Genomic DNA, 24,195 nt, shown 5'->3' with positions numbered 1-24,195 from the left:
ATATATCCTATTCCATTTAATTTCTGACCTACCCTATTCCATTTAATTCCTGATCTATTCCATTCTTTTGATTCTTCATCTATCCCATTCCTTTTGATTCCTAACCTATCCCATTTATTTTTCCAGTATAAATATATATATAAATACTTTAATGTCACACATAATTTCATGCCGGGCACTAATAATTCTTTTTGGTTTATACCCTGTAGTAACTTTGATTAAAACTTTTTCTCCTGTCTGGTCAATAAAATACTCATTTTACAAACAGAGCTGATCCACCACCCTTAAAACTCGTGGGCCAAAATCCCATTTTATGTGTGGGCCACCTCGAGTTAAATCCTCACAAAGCCCAGAGGCAGAGCAGGAATTCCCCTGGATCTGTGACAAGGATGAGGACGAGGACAAGGACAAGGACAAGGATGAAGATAAGAACAAGGACAAGGATGAGAAGGAAGAGGACAAGGACAAGGACAAGGATGAAGACAAGAACAAGGACAAGGATGAGGAGAAAGACGAGGACGAGGACAAGGACAAGGATGAGGATGAGGACAAGGACGACGACGAGGATGAGGATGAGGACAAGGATGAGGACAAGGACAAGGACAAGGACAAGGATGAGGACAAGGACGAGGACAAGGACAAGGACAAAGATGAGGACAAGGACAAGGACAAGGATGAGGACAAGGATGAGGACAAGGACAAGGACAAGGATGAGGACAAGGACAAGGACAAAGACAAGGACGAGGATGAGGACGAGGACAAGGACGAGGACAAGGATGAGGACGAGGATGAGGACGAGGACAAGGATGAGGATGAAGACAAGGACAAGGACAAGGACGAGGTTTGGGCTCTTACGCTCGCACTCCTCCACGTCCAGGTTGAACTGGTGCAGGGCCCCCAGCGTCAGCTGCCTCACCTCGGCCTCCAGCAGCAGCTGCAGCAGCGACGTCGAGAGGTGCTTGCAGGCCGACATGCAGGCGGTCTGGGCCACCTTCCCCTGCAGGACAAACGGACACGGTCAGTGACACCGGCACAGAGAGCCACCAGCACGGAGACATCAGCAAAGAGAGCCACCAGCACGGAGACACCGTCACGGAGAGCCACCAGCATGGAGACATCGGCACAGAGAGCCACCAGCGTGGAGACACCGTCATGGAGAGCCACCAGCATGGAGCTTCTGCAGAGCAGCCCAGCCCCCCCCAGTAAAGCCACCAGCACAGCCAAAACCCCTCAGTAAAGCCACCAGAGAACTTCTCCAGCTCAGTTAAAGCCACCAGAGAACTTCTCCAGCTCAGCCAAACCTCCTCAGTAAAGCCACCACAGAACTTCTCCAGAGCAGCCAAACTTCCTCAGTTAAAGCCACCAGAGACCTTCTCCAGAGCAACCCAACCTCCTCACTTCAATCCACCAGAGAATTTCTCCAGCTCAGTCAAACCCCCTCAATAAAGCCACCAAAGAACACCTCCAGAGCAGCCCAATCTCCTCAGTGAAGCCACCAGAGAACTTCTCCAGAGCAGCTAAACCTCCTCAGTTAGAGCCTCCAGAGAACTTCTCCAGAAGAGCCCAACCTCCTCACTAAAGCCACCAGAGAACTTCTCCAGCTCAGTCAAAGCTCCTCAGTAAAGCCATCAGAGAACTTCTCCAGAGCAGCCCAACCTCCTCAATTAAATCCACCAGAGAACTTCCCCAGATCAGCCAAACCTCCTCAGTTAAAGCCAGCAGAGAATTCCTCCGGAGCAGCCCAGTCCCCCCAGTTAAAGCCACCAGCGCAGAACTTCTCTAGACCAGCCCAAACTCCTCAGTTAAATTCAACAGAAAACTTCTCCAGCCCGGGCAGCCTCATCAGCATGTCCCATCTGTGATGGGATCTTCCCACAGCGCTCAAGGTCACAACCACCATCTCCCAAGGGAATCCCCTCTGGAAGTGCCCATGGCTGCGGGAAGGGTTAGGCCTTGTTGGATGCAGCTGGAGAAGCTCCAGTCCAGGAGATCTTTGGGGTGCTCAGAGCTCAAAGTGTGCTTGTCATCTCCTAACGTGGGCAAGACAACATCCCGTTAATTATCAGGGAATCATGGAATGTTTGGGTGGGAAGGGACGCTAAAGCCCATCTCATTCCATGGCCAGGGACACCTCCCACTGTCCCAGGATGCTCCAAGCCCCATCCAACCTGACCTTGGACATTCCCACCCACTCCCAACCTCAACCTCACTCTCTCTACAGCAGGTGGGTCTGCAGCAGGGACTAAACCCATAAAAACGGGGCAATCCTTTGGGACAAGAGCGGGATTCTGTCCAAACCCTCAGGGAACGATCCCGATGCCTGCGTGTGCAATGCCACGAGGGAGGTTTTGGATCATGGTGCTGCCCTGAAAACGGCTCCAGCAGGAGATTATCTTCTCAAACACTCACAAAAGACTCTGAACACGCTCTCCTGACACCAAGGCGTGGCTTAGGAGCTCTCACCGACTCTCAGACGCGCTTTACAAGCCGTGTTTAAACTGGAATTAAACTGGGATTACGCCGCGTTTCCAGCTCGGCATCGCCGGTTTCGTTGTCGCCGCACGGCAACGTTTGATGCCTGTGCTGGGAAGGGTTTTCTCCCAGCTCTGCAAAGTTGGTTTGGATCTTCAGGCCACATCCATCTTCAGCAGGAGGGGAAAAATGGGTTTTTCATTTAAAAAAGGAGCCGAGCCGTGCGTTGCAGGGCAGGGTGCTCCATCTCCGGCTCGCCGCCGCTCCCAGGCTCCGGAGCGTCCATCACTCACCTCCCAACAAACACCTGCACCAAAATGAAGACGAAGCACGGCAACCATAAAGTTTAGCAGAGCTCTGGGCTTTTTTCTTTGCTTTCCATCATTTGTTTGTGCTTTCCTGACACACTGGGTTATTTAAAACCCCGCTCGTGCCAATTGCTCATCTCTGAAAGCCGCGGGAAGCGCGGCGCTGCCCGGCTGTGATTTTTCTTCATTACTTCCAACAGACACTCGAGTTTTTGCTGTGGCCGAGGAGTTTTGACAGAATCAGGGAATATCCTGAGCTGGGAGGGACCCACAGGATTGTGGATCCAAGCCCAGGCCCTGCGCAGACACCCCAACAATCCCACCCTGTCCATGCCAATGTGTCCAAACGCTCCTGGAGCTCTGCCTGTTCCCTGGAGAGCCTGGGCAGTGCCAGCACCTCTGGATGAGGAACCTTTCCCTGAACTCCAGCCTCAGCCTGTCCTGGCCCAGTTCCAGACCTTCCCTGGGTCCTGTCCCTGTCACAGCTGCCCCTCGGGAGGAGCAAATCCCAAAGAGTCTCCCCCGTGCCTCCTCTGCTCCAGCTGGACTTTCCAAGTGCCCTCAACACCTCCATGTGTCATTGGGATGTCCCAGATGGAAGCAGAGGATGGGAAATCAAAGCTCTGCAGCCAAGCCCTGGGACCCTGCTGAGGACACGGGAGGGGCTCCTGATCCTTCCTGAAGAGCAGGAGAAAATCCCTGGAGTAGCTCATGCTCCCCATCAGCGGGAATTTACAACCCTTGGAGAAACCTGGGAGGTTCCGACTCCCAGGTGAACCATGGAATGGGTTGGATCTAAAATCCCATCCTATTCCACCCCATCCATTGGCAGGGACACCTCCCACTGTCCCAGGTGGATCCAATCCCAGTGTCCAACATGTCCTTGGGCACTGCCAGGGATCCAGGGGCAGCCACAGCAAATCTGGGAATTCCAGACAAATTCCAGCCAGGAATTCCTTGCCAAGATCCCAGCCCAATCTCCCCTTTCCCAGTGGGAGCCATTCCCTGGCTCCTGTCCCTCTGTCCCTTGTCCCCAGTCCCTCTCCAGCTCTCCTGGAGCCCCTCCAGGCACTCTGAGCATTCCCTGGAATTTTCCCTTCTCCAGGGGAACACCCTCAAGATGAACTCCATGAGCTTCCCCCGTGCTCACCTCTCCAGCCCGCTCATGTCCCACCGGATGCCCTCCTTCCCCACACCACACAAAGGAAAAACCCCAGGAAGGTTTTTCTGTCCCTGCTGACCAACATTTCACAGGAACAACCCCGTTTCACCCCAAGCAAGGGTCAGATCCACCTGTGGAGGCACCTGAAGGGTGACCCACACCTGCCCTGGGCACCTTTCTGGTCAGGAGAGAGTGAACGAGGAGTCACACCATGAGCAAGTGAAAACCAGCAAGGAATTGAGATGAAATGTCAAATAATTAAGTCTAAAAAGGGGAAAATAGGATGAGAAAATAAATTTCATCATCAGGGCTTGGCAGCACCACAATGCTGAGAGGCTTCCCTGAGTGGAAGGGCACTTCAGGATGTTCCTTATGGGAATGTTACCTCAGGACTTGTTGCAGAGATGGCAAAGGAGATCCAAACAAGCCCAGAAGCAGCTTCTGGCTCAGCCTTCCCTCCTTCTGCCTTTTCCACACCGGATTAGGCCAGGCCTAAAACTGTTTCAGGTGCAAATGTCCACTGTCCTCGCTCTGAACCTGAATCCTCTCAGGCCAGCTGAGAACACGACCTTTAATTACCATTATTCTTGAGGCTTTAAACACCTAAAAATCTTTTCTTTAAAAAACACTCAGTTTTCCCTCTCACAGAACACATGGATGCCTCACACTTCAGAAAGCAAAAGTACATGGAATTATTTTTTTTTCTGCTTTTTAAGCCTGAATCCCTTTTCCCCCCACCTTATATTTATTATCAGAGAACTCTGAGATGCCACGGGGGTTTCAATCACGGTGTTAAATGTCTGCTCAGAGAACACAAGGTACCACCAGGGATGAGCAGCAGCTCCTGCCCTGGGCACTGAGATTTAAAACCCTCCCAGAATTTATGGGTTTCACTCCTTATAAATAAGACCCAACTTAATCCTTTCCTGCCTCAACCCCGCGCTCCGCGAGTTACAGCAGCTCCTTATAAAGTCAGCCGCGGCTTGTGAACATCAATTCCAGGCCATTTCCCCGGGAATACAGCGGGAAATCTGCTGGATAAGCAGCTGCTGCTGACAGGAGACAAACGAGCGCGCGGCCGCTGATATATCAGCACTAATAAGCTGCTGCTGCAGCTGAAGGTTGTTTGTATTCCCGCTCGGAATGGCTGGGGCTGGCAGGAATCGAGCACATCCTCCTGCCACAGATGCCCACCTCGCCTCTGCGGAGCTTATTTACGGTAGAGTTTCGCTTCACGGCGTTTTTGTTTGTTTTTTTTTCTTTTTTCTCGGTTCTTTTTTTGAATTTTCCTGCAGCGCTGGAAGAGCCGGACTCGCCTCACCCGGAACGCACGGAGCCGAGTCTGGCAGGGACGTGTTTGCCACAGCCCCAACCCTCCCGAAATTGTTATCCACCCCAACCCTCCTGGAATTGTTATCCACCCCAACCCTCCTGAAATGGTTATCCACCCCAACCCTCCTGAAATGGTTACCCTCCCAAAATTGTTACCCACCCCAACCCTCCAAAAAATTGTTACCCTCCCAAAATCATTACCTACCCCAGCCCTCCCAAAATCGTTACCCACCCCAACCCTCACAAAATCATTACCCACCCCAACCCTCCTGAAATGGTTACCCTCCCAAAATTGTTACACACCCCAAACTTCCCAAAATCGTTACCCACCCCAACCCTCCAGAAATCCTTACCCACCCCAACCCTCCTGAAATTGTTACCCTCCCAAAATTGTTACCCATCCCAGCCCTCCCAAAATCGTTACCCATCCCAGCCCTCCCAAAATCATTACCCACCCCAACCCTCCTGAAATCCTTACCCTCCCAAAATTTTTACCCACCCCAACCCTTCTGAAATGGTCACCCTCCCTAAGCCTCCCAAAATTATTACCCTCCCAAAATCATTACCCACCCCAGCCCCCCCAAAATTGTTACCCACCCCAACCCTCCCAAAATCATTACCCACCCCAACCCTCCCAAAATCGTTACCCACCCCAGCCCTCCCAAAATCGTTACCCACCCCAGCCCTCCCGAGATGGTGCCCGCCCCGCCCTCGGCGGCGGTGCCAGGACTCGTGCCTTGGCACGGGGCGGGAAGCTCGGAGGTGTCATCGCGGTGGGAGCGCTGCTCAGAGGAGCCGCCGCGCTCAGCCGGGATGGCTCCGGCCCCGCACTAATTCCCTGATGATTTTTGGGAGTGTGGCAGAAGCGGGGGCACTCCCAAAGGCTGTTCCTGTGCCAGCGCCCCGGGCAATCGCCGGGGACGTCCTGGTCCTGCTCCCCAGAGCGGCTCCAGCCCAGCTCTGGCCCTGTCTGGGTTCCAGGAACAATTTCTCCAGGGGAACACCCTCAAGATGAACTCCATGAGCTTCCCCCTTGCTCACCTCTCCAGCCCGCCCAGGTCCCACCGGATGCCCTCCTTTCCCACACCACACAAAGGAAAAACCCCAGGAAGGTTTTTCTGTCCCTGCTGACCAACATTTCACAGGAACAACCCCGTTACACCCCAAGCAGGGGTCAGATCCACCTGTGGAGGCACCTGAAGGGTGACCCACACCTGCCCTGGGCACCTTTCTGGTCAGGAGAGTGAATGCCAGGACACCCCGGTCCCTCCAGCTCAGGAACAATTTGTCCGAAGAGCGGGATGAGATCTGGGCAGGGAGCAAAGAACGGGAATGCAACCCTGAGCTGAGCTCTCTGCAGGGAAAGGGGAAAACAAACACCTCAAAGGCACCAGTGCTCATTTACCAACGTGGCAGAAAACTTAAGAGCTTCAAACTGCCCTTAACAATCCCAGGAATAGCTCTGTGCGGTCACTCATTAATTAAGACCTTCACAAATCCCACCAAAACCTGGATTTGCACTGGGAAGAACAGGGATCACAGGTGAAAGTTGAGAGATCTTCATGGCCAAGATGCCCAAACCTCTCCTTGGTCTGACCTCAGTCAAACCAAGCCATTCCAAGGGTGTTATCCCACCAAAATCCGTGGATTTATTGTTTTGTGGCTCATTCCTGGCAATGAATCCCTCTGCCCACAGCTCCCGATGGAACCTCGGGGTTGCCGTGACAATTCCATGACTCCCAAAGTGACACTGCCCTCCCTGTGCCACCCAGGATCCCTCTGGACACGCGGGAAGGATCCAGAAGGTTCCCTGATCATTCCAAGCACTGAAAGGGAGGAGCCAAGCTCCAAAGCTCTCCCAGGGATGCAGCCAAGGGGTTCCCAGCAGAACACAGCACCACAGGATCCCTGAGGCTGGAAAAGCCCTCCGGGATCACCGAGTCCAGCCTGTGACCGAGCCTTGTCCCCATCCTGAGCACGGAGTGCCACGTCCAGCTGGCACCTCCGGGTCTGGGGACACCAAACCTCCCCGGGCAGTCCCAAAGCCCAGTGTCCATCCCATTTTGGGGATCAGCCACGAAATCCTCTCTTCTCATCCCGATGCCATCCCTGGGCAGGCAGGGAAGGCTCTGGGCTCCCGGGGGCAGCCCCGGAGCCGGCCCCGCTGCCGGGAGCGTTTGTTTAGACACGGCCAATCTGTTACCAATTAGGGAGAGGAAACGCCAAGAGGCTGCCTTGTTAATTAAGGAACTGGCTATCAAAGGACTCATTAAGAGCTACTGAAATGGAATGGTTGTTCAAATAAATACCCATTAATCTTAACGTGCAATCAGGAGCTGCCAGTCCCCACCACCCTGCAGGAGCACCTCTGGCTGCCAGGGAAGCGTGGAGTGGGCTGGGTTGGACCCCAGAGATCACCCAGGTGCACCCTTGGAGCAGCCTGGGACACCTCCCACTGTCCCAGGCTGCGCCAAGCCCTGTCCAGCCAGTCCTTGGGCACTTCCAGGGCTCCAGGGGCAGCCACAGCTTCCCTTCACCTGCTGGTGCCTCCCGCACTTCCCCTGGCCCAAACCAGGTGGGATGCGGTCCCCGAAATCCAAACCCAACTCCTGCTGCAGCACGGAGAACCCTCCCAGCGGCTCTCCGAGGAATTAACGCGGCATTTCCATGGAAAACAAAGCCTGACAGGCTCCAAGTGCTCTCAGAGTTTCCAATTATTTTTTTTAGCTACCAGCAGAATTCCTTCTTCGCCCGCAACGAGCATCGGGGTTGATGCGATTAAGGATATTTAGACGTGCAAAATCCAGGGACTTCAGACAGCAGAGAAGCCGGCCAAAAATTGGGGATTCTTTGGTATTAAATGTACGATTTTCTATAAACACCACAAGTTGCCCCCGTAATTTCAACACTGAATTTCCTGGCTTTCCCAATCCATACGGCAGCACTGGGATGTTTTGCAGAGGATGGAAACGTGATGGGGAAATAATGAGCAATTGTTTGGTAGCACAAAGCCCAGGATAATCCCAGTGGTTCCTCTCTCTGTGGCCACAGATGGAGACTTCAGACCCTGCAGACCTCCCAGGGCTCATCTCCTGCTCCAGAAGCTTCTGGATCCCCTGGCTGCCTCAAATCCCCCTAAACTGGGGGCAAATTCAATAAATCAGCACTGGAAATTTTTCCTGTCTTGCCTGTCCTGTCCTGATTTGCCTTTTTTTTTTTAAACAACAGTTCTGCACTCACTGAAGGTGGCAGAAAAACCCCAAACCATCACCCAAAAGCACAAACGCTTCCCCAAAGCGTCAAAACAAATGAACGACGAGTACCTGCAATTGTAAAAAAATATTTTTAAGAGGTTTACTTAAAAAATAAACCATTCATTGATTGCCTAAAGGTCAATTTTCAACTGGACCAAGTGGGTTTTCATGGGGATTTTTTGTTTCTTTTTTTTTTTTTTGGTTTGTTTTGGGTGTTTTCAGCTTTGTTTTAGTTTAAGAAACCACAAAAAAACCAAACAAAATCCCTACAAAAAAAAGAAAAAAAAAGAAAAATAAAGAAAAAAAGACAACCCAAAAGCTGTGGGTCTGCACTCAAAATCCTTCCAAGAAATGGGTGTCCAGGACAAGGAGATCCAAAGGAACAAGGGACAGGCCCAAGGAAGGACACCCCAAGCCCCACTGAAGTATCTGGTTGGTTGCCAATGTCACCCCAAGCTTGGTGGCCTCCAAAGATGTCCCCACAAGGCCGGAGCTCAGCTGGCACCGATCACCACCGTGGCCACACCGACCCCAAGGGCTGCGTCCCAAACAAACCCAGCAGGTATCCAAAACTCCCGGTTCGTTAATTCTATTTACTCAGCTTTGCAGCAGACTCATTAAGAACAAACCCCGTTTTTGTCCCTAATTTTTTTTTTGTTTGGAATGGAAGGAGGACAGGAGCGGAGCAATTCCTGGTTTCCAGCTGCGGGCCGGGCTCTGCCACTCCGCGTTGACGTGACACGCGTGGGGCACGCAGCGGCCGAGGTGTGGCCACTAACGGGCCCTGAGTGACTTCAGCCACCGTCAGACCCGGATTTGATCTCTGGCTCCGTGGAGTCATCCCAGGAGCTGAACACTGGAGCCACTGTGTGGATTTATGGAGCTGGAAAAAGGGGCTGGAGCCAAGTTAGGAGGAGTCGCTCACGTGGGTTTGGGATTTGCCAAGGAAAAGAAGAAGGAGGGAAACCTTCCAGCCAAGGCTGACTTGTGGGTCAGGGCTCCTGGGCATGGGGGAATGGCTGCTGGAGGGAGGGATACTCCTCAGCCTTGGATCCATGGAATACTCCTCAGCCTTGGACCAATGAGATGCTCCTCAACCTTGGATCCATGGGATGCTCCTCAGCCTTGGACCAACAGAATGTTTCTCAGTCTTGGATCCATGGGATGCTCCTCAGCCTTGGATGTTCCTCTACTTTGGACCAATGGGATGCTCCTCAGCCTTGGACCAACAGGATGTTCCTCAGCCTTGGATCCATGGAATACTACAAGCCTTGGACCAATGGGATGTTCCTCAATCTTGGAGCCATGTAATGCTCCTCAGCCTTGGACCAACAGGATGTTCCTCAATCTTGGATCCATGGAATACTACAAGCCTTGGACCAATGGGATGTTCCTCAATCTTGGAACCATGTAATGCTCCTCAGCCTTGGACCAACAGGATGTTCCTCAATCTTGGAACCATGGAATACTCCAAGCCTTGGACCAATGGGATGTTCCTCAATCTTGGATCCATGGAATACTCCAAGCCTTGGACCAATGGGATGTTCCTCAGTCTTGGAGATATGGGATTCTCCTCAGCCTTGGGCCAATGCTCCTCAGCATCCCGTTGGCCCAAGGCTGAGGAGAATCCCATGGGATCCTCCGAGCCTTGGAGCTCCTGACGCCCACACTCAAGAAAAGAGAGGTGATGTCTGCACACACATTTCCTTGGGAAGCGTTTTGGATTCCATCCACACTGGGACACACGGAATGGCCAATGCCACCATGACAGCAACGTCCTTTCCAACAGCCCCGGCATCCACTCCCAGCCTGATTTTCCAGGAATGGAGAGGTCCTCTTCTGCCCTGGATCTGCCATTCCAGAAATGATCCCACAAACCAGAGCTGCTGGTCTGGGAGCAGGATGGATGCTCTGGAGGGATGAACCTTGTGTCACCCATGGAAGAGCCCTCGGTGCCATCAGCAAATCACCAGATTTCAGCACAGTTTCCCCTCTGGAGCTTTTCCTGAGTAAAACTGGGATTTTGGCCTGGGCTTTGACCACCCTTGTCTCAGTTCAGGAGACAACATCTCACAGAAGATCTCAGGTTCACCATGGAAAACCTACGGAGAGCAGCACCAATTAACACAATTCCAAGCGGGATTTGCCTCCTGCAAAGACCAACTCAACTGGAAAGCTCCAAAGGTGAAGCAGCTCCAACCAACCTGGAAGGCCCCATCCCCTGCCTAACCCGGGATCTCTCCCAAATTCCTGCAGAAGCTGACCCTGTTTCAGGGGCTGCATTCCAGAGGTGTGGAGAAAACTCCACGGGGTGTCCTTTGCCAGAGGTACACATTTCCCACCTGGATGATATTTTGGGAAAACGGGATCCAGCAACAGGACCAACACATGGCAGAGCTGAACTCCCACCAGAAGCTCAGGGACAACCAGAGAAACAACAACAACAACAACAAAAGAAAAGGAAAAGAGGGAAGAAAAGAGAAAATCAAATCCAGCAATTATCCTCACCACACCAAAAATAAACCAGCCACTGCAGCCCGATACAAATCTCTGACATTCCAATAAAAGAGGAAGAAATCCTTGGCTGTGCCCAAGATGCCCAAGGTCAACAGCTGGAAGTGTTTTGGCTGGAGACGGGGGAAGCTCAGGGAAGAGGGAAATCACACTGGGGGTGATGGTCACAACCAGCTCCCGCAGCCAGGGCTGAAAGGGGCTTTTATTAAAAATATTTAATGCTGTTTTATTCGGTTTGGGGCTTTGTTGGGGTCTTTAATAGTTTGTGGAGTAACCAGCTCCATGGAAGGGTTTTTCCTCTGAAGGAATCAAGAGGTCTTGGAATCATGAGAAGCCTGAGAAGCAGAAGCAAAAACACCCAAGAGCAAAAGCACAGCCCAGGAAGGTTGGAAATCATGGGATTCGGGATATCAGCGGCTCTGGGATACGAGCAGGCACAGGAACACAATTTGTCCCTCTGTCAGAACCACAGATCCTGAATCTCTGCTGCAGGATTTTTGGGAAAATAAATACACAGAAGGAGGGCAGGTCGTGGGGAAGGGAAGCTCCTCGGGATGCAGCTGCCACGGCCGAGCCCAGGGCAGCTCCTTTGGAGCCCCAAGGAGCCCAAAGTGGGCAGAGATGTCCTCTGGAAGCTCCAGGGATTGCAGCAGAGCCGGGAAGCGGCTGGGGAAATTTGGATACACGCATATGCAAAAATCCAAGGAAACAGAAGATTCCATGATCTCCCTCTTTTTCCTTGTTCAACATCCAAAGGCAGGGCAGGGCATCTTTAATTAAATGGTTTCTGGGAGTCAAGAACATGGGAATTGTTGGGTGCAGAACCTGGATCACCCAAAATCATCTGGAGCATCTGGCTCCAGTTTGGGGTGGGACAAGGTCACGCCCTCAGAAACTCCAGGAAATACTTTAGGAATTATTGTAGGAATTATTCTAGGAATTACAGCCGTTATCCTGGTTTGCCACTGGGTTTTAGCTGCAGGCACTCAAAAACCACAGAACCACCTGATCCCAACTGTCCCACCAGGCTGGAAATTGAGGCTGGCATCAAAATCACAGAATCCTGGACTGGTTTGGGTGGGAAGAGACCTTAAATCCCACCCCATTCCCACCCTGCCACGGGCAGGACACCTCCCACTACCCCAGGTGGATCCAAGTCCCAATATCCAACCTGGCCTTGGACACTTCCAGGGTTCTGGGGGCAGCCACAGCAAATCTGGGAATTCCATTCCAGGGCCTCACCACCCTCACAGGGAAGAATTCCTTCCCAATATTCCATGTAAATCTCCCCAGAGCCACAAGGTACACAAGGAACATGAAGCAGCCTTCATTTTTTTGGTCCTGTTCGTGTCTCCCGAGGCTCTCTCCTGGTCCTCGTGCCCAGGATCCGAGACTTTCCCAGTTCCTTGATGGAAAGCAGAGCCATGGCCCGGCCACGATCGGAGCGCACGGCTCCAAACTGGAACAAACGAGACCAAAAAAAAAATGGACATATTTCATCCTCTTCTTTTGTGGGTTTTATTTTCTTTTGTATTTGCTTTGGGAATAACATTCTTTCCATTGGGAAGAGCCTGATTTTCCATTAAATACAAAGCAGCTGCCATCTTGGAAACAAAAAGCTGATTAAATGCAGATTCTTTTTTTATTTTTTCCCTCGCTTATGAAGAGCAAGAACCACGTTTGTTTCTGCTGATTTATCGGGGCAGAGCTGCCAATTACGGCAGCAGGAAAACTTAAAGAGAGGGACTTGAATCGCTCCATCATCCCGAAATAATTTTGCAATTATAATTCAACGTCGGAGAAAAAAGGAAAGATCCAGAAGTTTGGAGCGCTCGTCCTCCCTCTGGGACAGCGACCCCGGGGGTTCCTCACCCCCTGCACACACAGGGATGCTCCAGATCCCCCGTTTACGCAGATTCCCGCCCGTTGGGATGCGGGGGAAGGCTTGGAGCGCGGGGGTGACGCGCGGCGCCCGGAGGAGACGCAACCACTGCCCCACTGCGGCCCAGATGGTGAACAGACTGGAAAAAAGGATGAGCTCCAAGGACAAATCCCAACCCACCCACTCCATGGCTACTCCCTGAGCCAGCAAAGCTCAGGCCAAGAGGTTTTTCCAAGCAGACCCCAGTGACCAACAGAAGAGGCATCCGAACCTTCGGCTCGTTCTGTCTTTTCCCAAAATCTGAATCACAGCTTAAATTTCCATTTGGAAATTGAGGTGTTGTAGCTAAAAACCAGGCAGAAGATGGATGAAACAGAGAGATGGGGAAAGCTGTAGGAATTAGTGACTGGTTTTCCATTAACCCTGCAGGTTCTTCTCATTTCTTGTTCTTCAGGAAACCCAACAAAAAACTCCGGAGGATGATGAGAATTCCATAGGGATCTGTGCTTTGAGATGTTTTTCCCACTCCTGCTATTCCATCTATCCAAGGCTGTAAGATCCAGGGAAAACATTTGTGGAAAGGGACCCTGTGATGGTCACGAAATCCTCCTCACCCACGCTGGTGACATCAGCCATGGCTGGTGGCTCCAAGCGACGATGCCGAGCACCCAACTTCTCTGAGCACCCTCAAGTGTGCCCTGCACAGGGACCCCCCAAAGGCTTGGGCTCCCCCAGGGCAGCCGGGGCTCCTCCCGTGGATGGGTTAAGGGAGGTGTGGAGAGCTTTGGAAGCTGTCCATGGATGTCCCTTTCCACATTCCCAACTTAGGAACCCTTGGAAGAGCAGCAGGTGAAAGAAGAGGAAAGCAGGAAATTGTAAATTCTATGATTTCCCCTCCATTTCCTGAAGGGTTAGAAGAACCCCAACCCAAACTTCATCTCCTGGTAGGATTTTTGGAAGGTCCAGGCTGAGGCTCTGGAGCAGGAAGGAGTAGACACGTTTGGATTACATACAACAGGGCTGGAATTTCGGCTGCAGGATTCCCCGTGCCACACATTCCTTGTGGATGGAGGTGCAGGCAAGAGAAAACATCCAACAGCTTCCTCAAGTTTGGAAAACCAAATTCCAAGCCAGACATGCCGAGGTGACGCCACAGAAGGAATGATACCTACGGAAGCACGCCCTGGTTTAACGGATTTATGGGACTGGGCATTTTGGCTTCCATTAATTTTCCAACTGCTGAAAGCAGACAAGGAAACTTTGGAATTCCAGATAACCCAGTTTAGCCAGGCTCGAGTTTACAGAGCTCCTGGGTAAATCAGGGGTCAGCCTGCCCAATCCAGCACTACCAAATCCATGGGATTTGGACACTATGCTCCTTGCTTTAAAGCACCACCAGCTCCTGTTTCGACCCCTCAATCCTGACAAATATTTGGGAAACCGGGAATGGACTGCTCCAGCCACCAGTCCATCCTCTCCCCTTCACGGCATCCCTGTTTTATAGGAATTTTGCTGAACATTAATTCAGGCCAAGCAATCCCCTAAAAGATTTGGATCACCTCTGGAGTGGAAAGCCCCAGACACGGAAGATTCTGGATGCTGCTCACGCCCTGTCCATGTCTGCATCCCACTTTTTTTTAACTTCTAAACTTCCAGGATCAGCCACAACAACTTCCCACCGGCCAAATTAAACTCTGCCAGAATTCCTCCTTTGTCTTGCTACTTTGCGTGATCCCATCTTTATTTTCCCCGCTTTTCCATGATTTATTCCCGCCAATTAATCCCAACTAGGCAGAGAACAGAAAATTAGGAGGGATAAAAGGAAGGAAAATTGGGATTTGTTGCCGTTAAGAACAAGCCTGACTAAGAGCAGGCTGGCAAAGCCCCTCCATATAAAGGGATTACTCCATCCCTGACCCTTTCCAGGGGAGCTCCAGGTATTATTTTCCACTGATTTACCTTAATGAAAGTAATGCCCCCCTCTCCGTAGGAAGCTGACTCCAGAGCTGTCTAGGCACTGGATCCAATTAAAGAAATAAATACATCTGGCTTCCAAACAGCTCCAAGCCTGGAAAAGCCAGAGGGAAAAGGGCTTTTTGCATCTCTCCCTCTTGGGCTACGCCCTGAGGACAGCACGGAGGATGCCTGGCATCCAAGAGCGCTCCTGGAAACCCCCGGCTGCAGGGAATGCCTGGAGCATCCCGGCTGCTCCGCGGCTTTGATGGGAGCCGGCCTGGGACGGTTTAACGAGGCTCCCTCTCTCCAGGAGCTGGCCTTGATCTGAGCCTCCGTGTTGGCTTAGAAACCCCCCAGGTGCCCGGAGCCTGCAAATAGTCCAGGCTTGGCCAGGCTTGGTTTCCAGGGAAAGGGGCACAAGCATCCCACCGGAGCAGGGAATATCAGGATTCCCATGAAGAGCAGGGAACGCAGGCTGGAGAGCAGAAGCAGGGTCCAGGCTCTGGATGTGACGACCCCACAGAATTCCCAGCTGGGTTTGCAGCCGTGGGAATAGAGGAAACAAGGTGGCTGCAGAGCACTTTGTTTGCCGCCCATCGCTGGAAATGCCGCGGGTTTTCCTCCCGCACATGGAACAAGCGGAGGTGACAACAATCACAGGGGGTTGCTGAACCAGAAGGAAGGTCTGAGAGCCTCCTTGGCTTTATTTTGGTACTAATTGGCCAAATCCAAACTGATTTTGGGAGATGGCACATGTCAAGAATCCGCATTATATTCTGGAGAAAACCATGGAATCCCAGAGTGGTTTGGGATGGGAGGGACACCTTCCACCATCCCAGGTTGCTCCAAGCCCCATCCAGCCTGGCCTTGGACATTTCCACCCCAGTCTGAGGAAAGGCTTAGTGCTCCAGTCCCTCAAACCAGGAGGAATTTCCAGCTGGAATCCCCATGGGGAATTTCTCTGAAAAAGGAGCATGGCTTTTACAAACATCTTTTCTCCTGTGAGAATCCAGGTTTCCTTAATATCAGGCATTCCCCTTAATTCCCTGCAGATTTAGGTATTCCAGGGTGATAAAAGGAGCCATTTCAATGCACTGAAACCAACAATTTAGAGACCCACTGGGAAGGAAACCCTTTCCTTTGCTCTCTGATTTATCCCAGAATTATTCATCCCATCGATCTCGACTTTCAATCCACCTTTTCCTTTCCTCCTGGCTGACACAAAGGACCTTTTCTGGTTCAACTCCCCCCACGAGCGTGGAGGTGTGAGCGGAGCAGAGCCAAGGCGCGGGATGCAGCGTCCGGTACTCACCGACATGGTAGAGTGGACATCTACCTGCCCCTACAGAGGACAACACAGGAGGTCAGGGTCAAAGGCAGAACAGAGCAGAGCAACAGGACAGAGGCAGAAAGGAGCCCAAAGGGCATCAGAGGTGCCCACCACCCCCAGAGATCCAGCAGCAGCTCCCACGTTGGCAAAGGATTGGGAAAGCAAAATGCGGGTTCCTGGGAGCGGCTTGGAGGAGAAGGAGGAGGAGAATAAAGTGCCACAAGAGCGGTTTTGTTGTCATTCTGTCACAGATTCCTGGAATGGGTTGGGTTGGAATGGACCTTACAGGGCAACCTGATTCAAACATCTCTCACTGTCCCAAGTGGATCCAAGCCTCAATGTCCAGCCTGGCCTTGGGCACTGCCAGGGATCCAGGGGCAGCCCCAGCAAATCTGGGAATTCCAGCCCAGCCCCTCCCCACCCTCCCAGCCAGGAATTCCTTGCCAAGATCCCATCCATCCCTGCCCTCTGGCAGTGGGAAGCCATTCCCTGTGTCCTGTTCCTCCATCCTGAGTCCCAGGTCCCTCTCCAGCTCTCCTGTGTGCTCCGCACGTCCCCATCCCTGTTCCTCAGCAATCCCACCTGCAAGAGGTGATGGATCCCAAACCCTGGGAGTGACAGCTGGGATCAGCTCCAGCAGGGCTTGCTCAGCTCTTCCAAAGGCCAGGGGAGTTATTTAAGCACAGACTGGACTTGTGCAAACCCAGAGGTGACTCTGGTGCTCCTGAGATGTTTTCCTGATGGTTATTTTCCACTTGGGTCCCTCCCAGCGCGGCCGAGGCTGTGGTTGGTGCAAAGTTCATGGCATTTCGCTTCCATGCACAGGGCCTTGGCTCATAAATATTCCAGAGGGATTTGACTTTTCAAATAAAAACACAGGCAATCGTTCTCTTTGGAAAGAAAATAAACACTTGCAAAGCTCTTTCTACCAGAGCAAGAGCTGCCGGGGCCGTTCGTTTGCAAGGGGGGAAGAGATGCCAAGAGAAGGCAAGAAACCATCACGGCTCCAGCTGAAATCTGTGCCTGCCATCTGGCAAAAATAAGCAGAAAAGGGGAAAAAAAAATAGGGAAAAAAAAAAAACCAACTCTGCAGAGGGTTCACACTGAAGTGCTCAACGGCAGAGGTTGGATTTGTTGGATCGCTGAAAGATTGCTTCCCCTTCCCAGGTCAGCCTCACCTCTTGACCTGCCCCGATTCCCTTCCAAAGGAGGTTATCGAGATACAAGACTAACAGAGGATTAAAGGAAACTGAAAATAAAAACAAAACACCCCCCCCTTCCCCCAGCCCCGCTCCCCTCCCCCAAGAAAACATCCTTGCTTTGTTAACCTGACAGTTCAGGGGAGGTGTTGACACAACCCTCCATCTCTGAGGAGCTTAATGTCAACAAATCAGTGTGTTTGGAGTAGCCCTGTCAATGCCATTTACATTAACTTGTCCAACAAGAAATAAAAACAACAATCAGCCATCAAAGACAAAAGGCTTTTTCAGTCATTCTTTGCAAAGTCTTACGCTGGAAATGTTCATTTTTGGAGGCTGTGGCCCTTTGCTTGCTGAAAACCAGAAACCGCTTTTTTTTTTCCTTTTTTTTTTTTAAGGCCTAAAATACTTTTTGTTCTAATTTTTTTTTATTTTACCCTTAAAAAAAGAGGTTTTTCTTTTAAAGGAGACCCGAGCATCCCATATTAATGAGCTCCACAGCAGCAGCAGCAGGAACCGACTCTCCCTGGTTAACGCAGGAAGAGGGCGGCCTCGGGAGCCAAATGTTAATTATGCTTTGATTCCCATCAGCGTTTTATTTGCTCGGAGACATTTTTGGGCACTTAGTGGAGCATTCTGGAATTGTGGCTCCAAACCACCATGACCGTTTCATGCACAGCACTGGCATGCACCAAAACCCCGGGAAGTTCTCCGTGAACTTTTCCTGCCCCCCGGCACACGCTGTCCCCACGGCACTGGTGAGGGCTCAGCGTCCCCCAGAAAACTGCAACGTGCAAATAAATTCCAGGAATTCCCCAAAATCAAGTGGTTTTCATCATCTCCCACAATGCCTCCTCCAAAGGAAAAATCTGGGATTGCAGGGCCTAGAAAAAGTGGAGGCTCTTTAGGCCGCTGCACCAGGATTTTGGATTATTTTTGGGTTATTTTTGCTGGCTGCCCACAGAGGTGGTGGAGGCCTCAGCCCAGCAAAAATCCCAGGCCATGGCTCTGGACAGCTTGATCCAGTTGAAGATGTCCCCCAGAGAAGTGCAACGTGCAAATAAATCCCAGCAATTCCCAAAATCAAGTGGTTTCCATCATCTCCCATAATGCCTACTCCAAAGGAAACACTAAGGACTGAAATTCCTGCTTCAGGCCTAGAAAAAGAGACTTTAGGCCAATCCACCAGCCAGGATTTTGGGATTATTTTTGGGTTATTTTTGCTGGCTGCCCACAGAGGTGGTGGAGGCCTCAACCCAGCAAAAATCCCAGGCCATGGCTCTGGACAGCTTGATCCAGTTGAAGATGTCCCCCAGAGAAGTGCAATGTGCAAATAAATCCCAGCAATTCCCAAAATCAAGTGGTTTCCATCACTCCCACAATGCCTACTCCAAAGGAGAAATTAGGGACTCAAATTCCTGCCTGAACTCCAGAGAAAGATGAGACCCTTTAGGTTAAAAATCAGGATTTTGGGCTGGGTCCGTTTTGCTGCTTGAACTAGGTGCCCACAGAGGTGGTGGTGGTCTCATCCCTGGAAAAATCCAAGGCCATGGCTCTGGACAGCTTGATCCAGTTGAAGATGTTCCCCAGAAAATGGAACGTACAAATCCCAGGAATTCCCAGTAACCCAGTTTTCATCATCTCCCACAATGCCTACTCCAAAGGAAGAACTAAGGACTGAAATTCCTGCTTGAGGCCTAGAAAAGGAGATTAAAAAAGAGACTTCAGCCAGGATTTTGGGCTGGCTTATTTTTGCTGGATGCCCAGAGAAAAGGTGGAGGCCTCACCCTTGGAAAAATCCAAGGCCAAAGCTCTGGATAACCTGATCCAGCTGAAGATGTCCCAAGCAGGGGCTTGGAGCAAGGTGACCTTTAAACCCAAACTGTTCAACACAATAACGCTGGGATTCCCAAGAAACACAGGAACATTCAGCCTAAAGAGGGAAACATAAACCCTAATCCCAAATCCCAGCTGAGATTCCTTTCAGCTCCACTTTCTCCAGTGTTGAATCCCAAGGATATTCCAAGGCCACTTGAGCTGCCCTGGGGCCGGCTGGAGCCGTGACCTGCAGAGGTTTTCCTGCGGCTCCCTCGGGACAATGGGATTACCCAGCCCTGCCACAGTGCGTTTCTGCAGCCTCAGGACTTTGGGATCCGTTTTTTTTTTTCCCTGATGGGGCTTTTTGGAGGTGGAATTTTAGCCCAGGAACTCCGACACGCCCGGGCTGAGGTTCCGTGATGGGCAGGTGGAGGTGTCATTCCAGCTGGGACAAAAAGTGGGGGAGCAACAAAACTGCACCTTCCAACACCAGGAGAACACCTTTCACTGGGCCAAAATCCCATAAATTCAGTCGGAATCAGCTCTGGAAGATGGGGGCATTTCCAAACCAGGCAGGAGAACAGGAACGAAGGGGCTCCAAGGACACTCACCCCAGGATGGGGCACAGTCCTGGAGCTCCAGGCAGCGTGGAAATCCTGGATTTTATGGGACCAGGCTGAAAACTCATCTCAAACAGGGCAGCAGCTCCTGTCAGACCCCAAAACTGTTGTGCTTTATTTCCAATCACACCTCTCATGCTGTTGGATTGGGATGGGTTTGGATCAGCTCCACCTTGTCACCAGAACCCTGAATTTCCTTCGAGCTGGAATTCACCCTTTTGGAAATGTTCCTTCACCCCTCTCACTCCTTCCTTCCCCAGCTGATGCTCATCTCACATTTTTGGTGCTTTAACAAACGCCTCCATCGTTTTTTACATGGATTTGGGCAACACTTTTATCTCCTGCACTTCAGTAGCAAAGCCCAGGAATTTCAGTGTGCTCCTAAATCTGGAAAAATTCCCTGAACCCTACAGGGATGAAAAACCTTGACACCAGAGGATGTGGAGGCCTTTGGGATGCAGCCTGCTCCTTCCTGGCTTGCTCTCACCCACCATTTGGGCGATCCATCAGCAACAAAAGGAAAAAAAGCTGCAATCAATATGAAAAAATCCCGAACCTGCAGCTCCCACAAAGCTTTGAACCAGACCTGCAGCTGCCCAAACCAGGCTGAGGTGCCTCCCCTGTCTCCCCAGGCTTTGGGGAGGCTCTGGAGCTCAGGGGCTGCCCAACAAACCCAAACTTCTCCTCAGCTGAGGCTTTTCTAACCCGGTTCTGGAAGACAAAAGGCTGCCTCGATCCATCCTGGTGCTTTTTAGACCAATTTAAGTCTTCCCAGCCTCCAAACCAACCCTGACTGGCTCCAAAAGGAAACATTAATATTTAAGGAAGATAAATCACTCCTGGCCCACCTCATAAATCACTGTGGGCATCCCCCCCCAGCCCATCTCTGCTGCTTCATGCTCTGCTGCAGAGACCAATCTCCCTGTCAAATTCCATTACTGGCTCCTGAGCATTCCCAGCGTGATGGGTGGAAGCCTCCAGGTGCTGAACCAACCCACAGCTCCTTTTTTCCAGGAGGAATCCACCCATTTCCAGCATCTCCTGGCTGCAGGAGGCACCTGCCACAGGACACCTGCCTGGGGACAAACCTGGGACAAACCTGGCTGGGGAGGTGGACCCAAGTCCTGCCCACCTCTCTGCTCAACGCTTTATCAGTCCATTTCCCAGTTTGTCCCGCTGATAACAGAGCTGAGGATAATTTCTCCTCAACACAGGTGCGGAGGAGCAGGGAAGCCACTTCCAGTCCCCTTTTGGGGGCTTCTCCCCCACAGCAAATCAGCCAGAGCTCCCCCCTGCTCCCAGATCTTCCTGCTGGGATGGGGATGCCCAAAGACACGAGCCAGTCTGGGGGTGTGACACCTCCCAGAACTGCTCTGCAGGGTGGGACCTCCTTCCAGAGGAGAACTCCAGGGCACGGACAGAACGAAGGAAGCTGCCACTGGGGAATATTAAATCTTCCCTTCCTGTTTACTCCCAGCTCGTGAAAGCAGCAAATAAATCCCAGTTTTGTAAAGAAAGAAAGATCTGAAGTTGCTTTTAGAACAACCGCAGAGTTCAGGGGATTTGCTGTTTCAAAATACCTGCTGATCCCAGCTCCTCCCGAGAGTGCATCCACACAGCCCAAAACAAATCCCATTTAGAGGAGGGAAAAAAGCTGCTGGAGCAAAAAAGGAATCTCCCTGGCGATTGGGTTTTTCCTACCAATGAGACACCACTCAGCCAACTGCAAAAAGCAACATAAAGCACATTTCTGATGGCAACAGCAGCATAAACACAGGGACTTCAGACAGCAGAGAGAAGAAAGAAACATATGGTGCCTTCCAAGGGAGCAATACTGGGATGGGAGGCATCAGGGACTTGACAAACACTTGGAAACGCAGCTGTAGCTCCAGTAAGGAGCCCATAGGATGGATTTTCTGGGAAAAATAAAAATCCTGGATGGGCATTAACTGCAAGTTAAAATATCTAAAATACAGGTGGGGAATAAATTACCATCCTGCTGGTACATGGTGGGCTGGGATGGAGCCCCAATCCCACAAAAGCAGATTTGCAAATAACTGGGAGAGTCCTCCCGCAGCCCAGCTCGTGGAGACATGTGAAACACGTTCCTTTAAAGCCAGAACTTCTCCTAGATCCTCCAGCAGCAGCAGGCCCTGTTCCCAGCACAGCCCACCACGCTGGAGCTGCCCGGGAGCAGGAGGGAGGGAGGCTCACCGGGAGGTGGGTGAACACGGCGAAGGTGCTGCGCAGGAAGCCGATGAGATCCACCAGGTAGTCGCTGGCCCGGCCACCCGGCTCCGGGGCCATCCAGTCGTAGTCGGCCAGCTGCAGGAACTGGTCGATCTTCTGGTTGAGGTTGGTGTAGATCTCCTCCTCGGCGGCGTGCCGGGCATCCTGGGAACGAGACAGGACGTGGGATGGGGGAAAAATCCTACATGGGACGGGGGAAAAATCCTACATGGGATGGGGGCTCCACCAAAATCCTACATGGGATGGGGGCTCCAAACCACCGAAATCCTACACGGGATGGGGGCTCCACTCCACTGAAATCCCACATGGAATGGGGGTTCCACCAAAATCCTACATGGGACGGGGGGAAAATCCTACATGGGACGGGGGAAAAATCCTACATGGGATGGGAGCTCCACCAAAATCCTACATGGGATGAGGGCTCCACACCATCAAAATCCTACATAGGATGGGGGCTCCACACCACAGAGACCCCACATGGGATGGGGGCTCCACCAAAATCCTACATGGGATGGGGGCTCCACTCCACTGAAATCCTACATGGGATGGGGGCTCCACCAAAATCCTACATGGGATGGGGGCTCCACTCCACTGAAATCCCACATGGAATGGGGGCTCCACCAAAATCCTAAATGGGATGGGGCTCCACACCAGCAAAATCCTACATGGGATGGGGGCTCCACCAAAATGCTACATGGGATGGGGGCTCCACCAAAATCCTACATGGGATGGGGCTCCAAACCACCGAAATCCTACACGGGATGGGGGCTCCACTCCACTGAAATCCCACATGGAATGGGGGCTCCACCAAAATCCTAAATGGGATGGGGCTCCACCAAAATCCTACATGGGATGGGGGCTCCACACCAGCAAAATCCTACATGGGATGGGGGTTCCACTCCACTGAAATCCTACATGGGATGGGGGCTCCACCAAAATCCTACATGGGATGGGGGCTCCACCAAAATCCTACATGGGATGGGGGGAAAATCCTACATGGGACGGGGGAAAAATCCTACATGGGATGGGAGCTCCACCAAAATCCTACATGGGATGAGGGCTCCACACCATCAAAATCCTACATAGGATGGGGGCTCCACACCACAGAGACCCCACATGGGATGGGGGCTCCATACCAGCAAAATCCCACATGGGATGGGGGCTTCACACCCATGCTGTGATGCTATATGGGATGGGGGCTTCATACCACTGAGACCCTACATGGGATGAGAGTTCCACACCACCCTCTAACCGTGTGGGAGCTCTACCCAACCTTTAGGCTGGGATTTGGCACCATCCTCAAGCTCAGGGCAGCAGCCACGAGGCCGCTGCAGCCTCAGGCTGGTGGGACAGGGACCACCAGGCTGTGGTGGGCAGGACCAAGCTGGATTCTGCCCCCCGGCGTGATGTGAGGACAAATCCGGAGGAGATGGAGAGAGGCTGGCTCCAGTGGTGGGATCCTGGTGTTGGTAACACCAAGGTTGTGGTTCCACCCCGGAATGGAAATAATCCCAGAATCCTGGCTGGTGGATTGGCCGACAGTCTCCACTTTTTCTAGGCCTCAAACAGGAATTTCAGTCCTTAGTTCTTCCTGTGGAGTAGGCATTGTGGGAAATGATGGAAACCACTTGATTTTGGGAATTGCTGGGATTTATTTGCATGTTTACTTCTCTGGGAGACATCTTCAACTGGATCAAGAGCCATAGTCTTGGATTTTTCCAGGGATGAGACCTCCACCACCTCTGTGGGCACCTAGTTCAAGCAGCAAAACTGACCCAGCCCCAAATCCTGATTTTAAACCTAAAGGGTCTCCGTTTTCTCTGGAGCTCAGGCAGGAATTTGAGTTGAGGGTCCCTGTGCGTTCCTACAGCTCGGAACACCCCGTGATTCTGAGATGGGAGAGGAACATCCCCTATGGAAACCCCACCTAACCCAGCGCTGGGCTGGGGGTCAGGATGAGGGCAGGACACTCAGCTGCTGCCCAAACAGCTGGAAAAAGCCAGGATGGACTTCCCTGGGGACACGAGACTGAGCCAGCCCAAGGCAAAGCCTCACCAAACCCATTCCTGCTGTTCCCACCTCTGGATCTCCACGGACA

At 51.9% G+C, this 24,195-nt stretch overlaps 1 protein-coding gene across 1 annotated transcript in view; it reads right to left on the bottom strand.

Moving 5' to 3' along the window:
- The window catches only part of EXOC6B (exocyst complex component 6B), a 318,901-nt gene that overhangs the window by 85,594 nt on the left and 209,112 nt on the right, over positions 1 to 24,195 (bottom strand). Inside the window, exons 21-22 of the mRNA XM_077782659.1 lie at positions 22,062 to 22,241; positions 856 to 997 (exon numbers count right to left, since the gene is read on the bottom strand). Of these exons, the coding sequence (XP_077638785.1) occupies positions 856 to 997; positions 22,062 to 22,241 (322 nt within the window). The remainder of the gene's footprint in view (positions 1 to 855; positions 998 to 22,061; positions 22,242 to 24,195) is intronic.

The sequence above is a fragment of the Lonchura striata genome, chromosome 4 (assembly GCF_046129695.1).
Source record: "Lonchura striata isolate bLonStr1 chromosome 4, bLonStr1.mat, whole genome shotgun sequence".
In the NCBI taxonomy this organism is placed as follows: Eukaryota; Metazoa; Chordata; class Aves; order Passeriformes; family Estrildidae; genus Lonchura; species Lonchura striata.
This window is presented reverse-complemented; position numbering and strand designations above follow the sequence as displayed.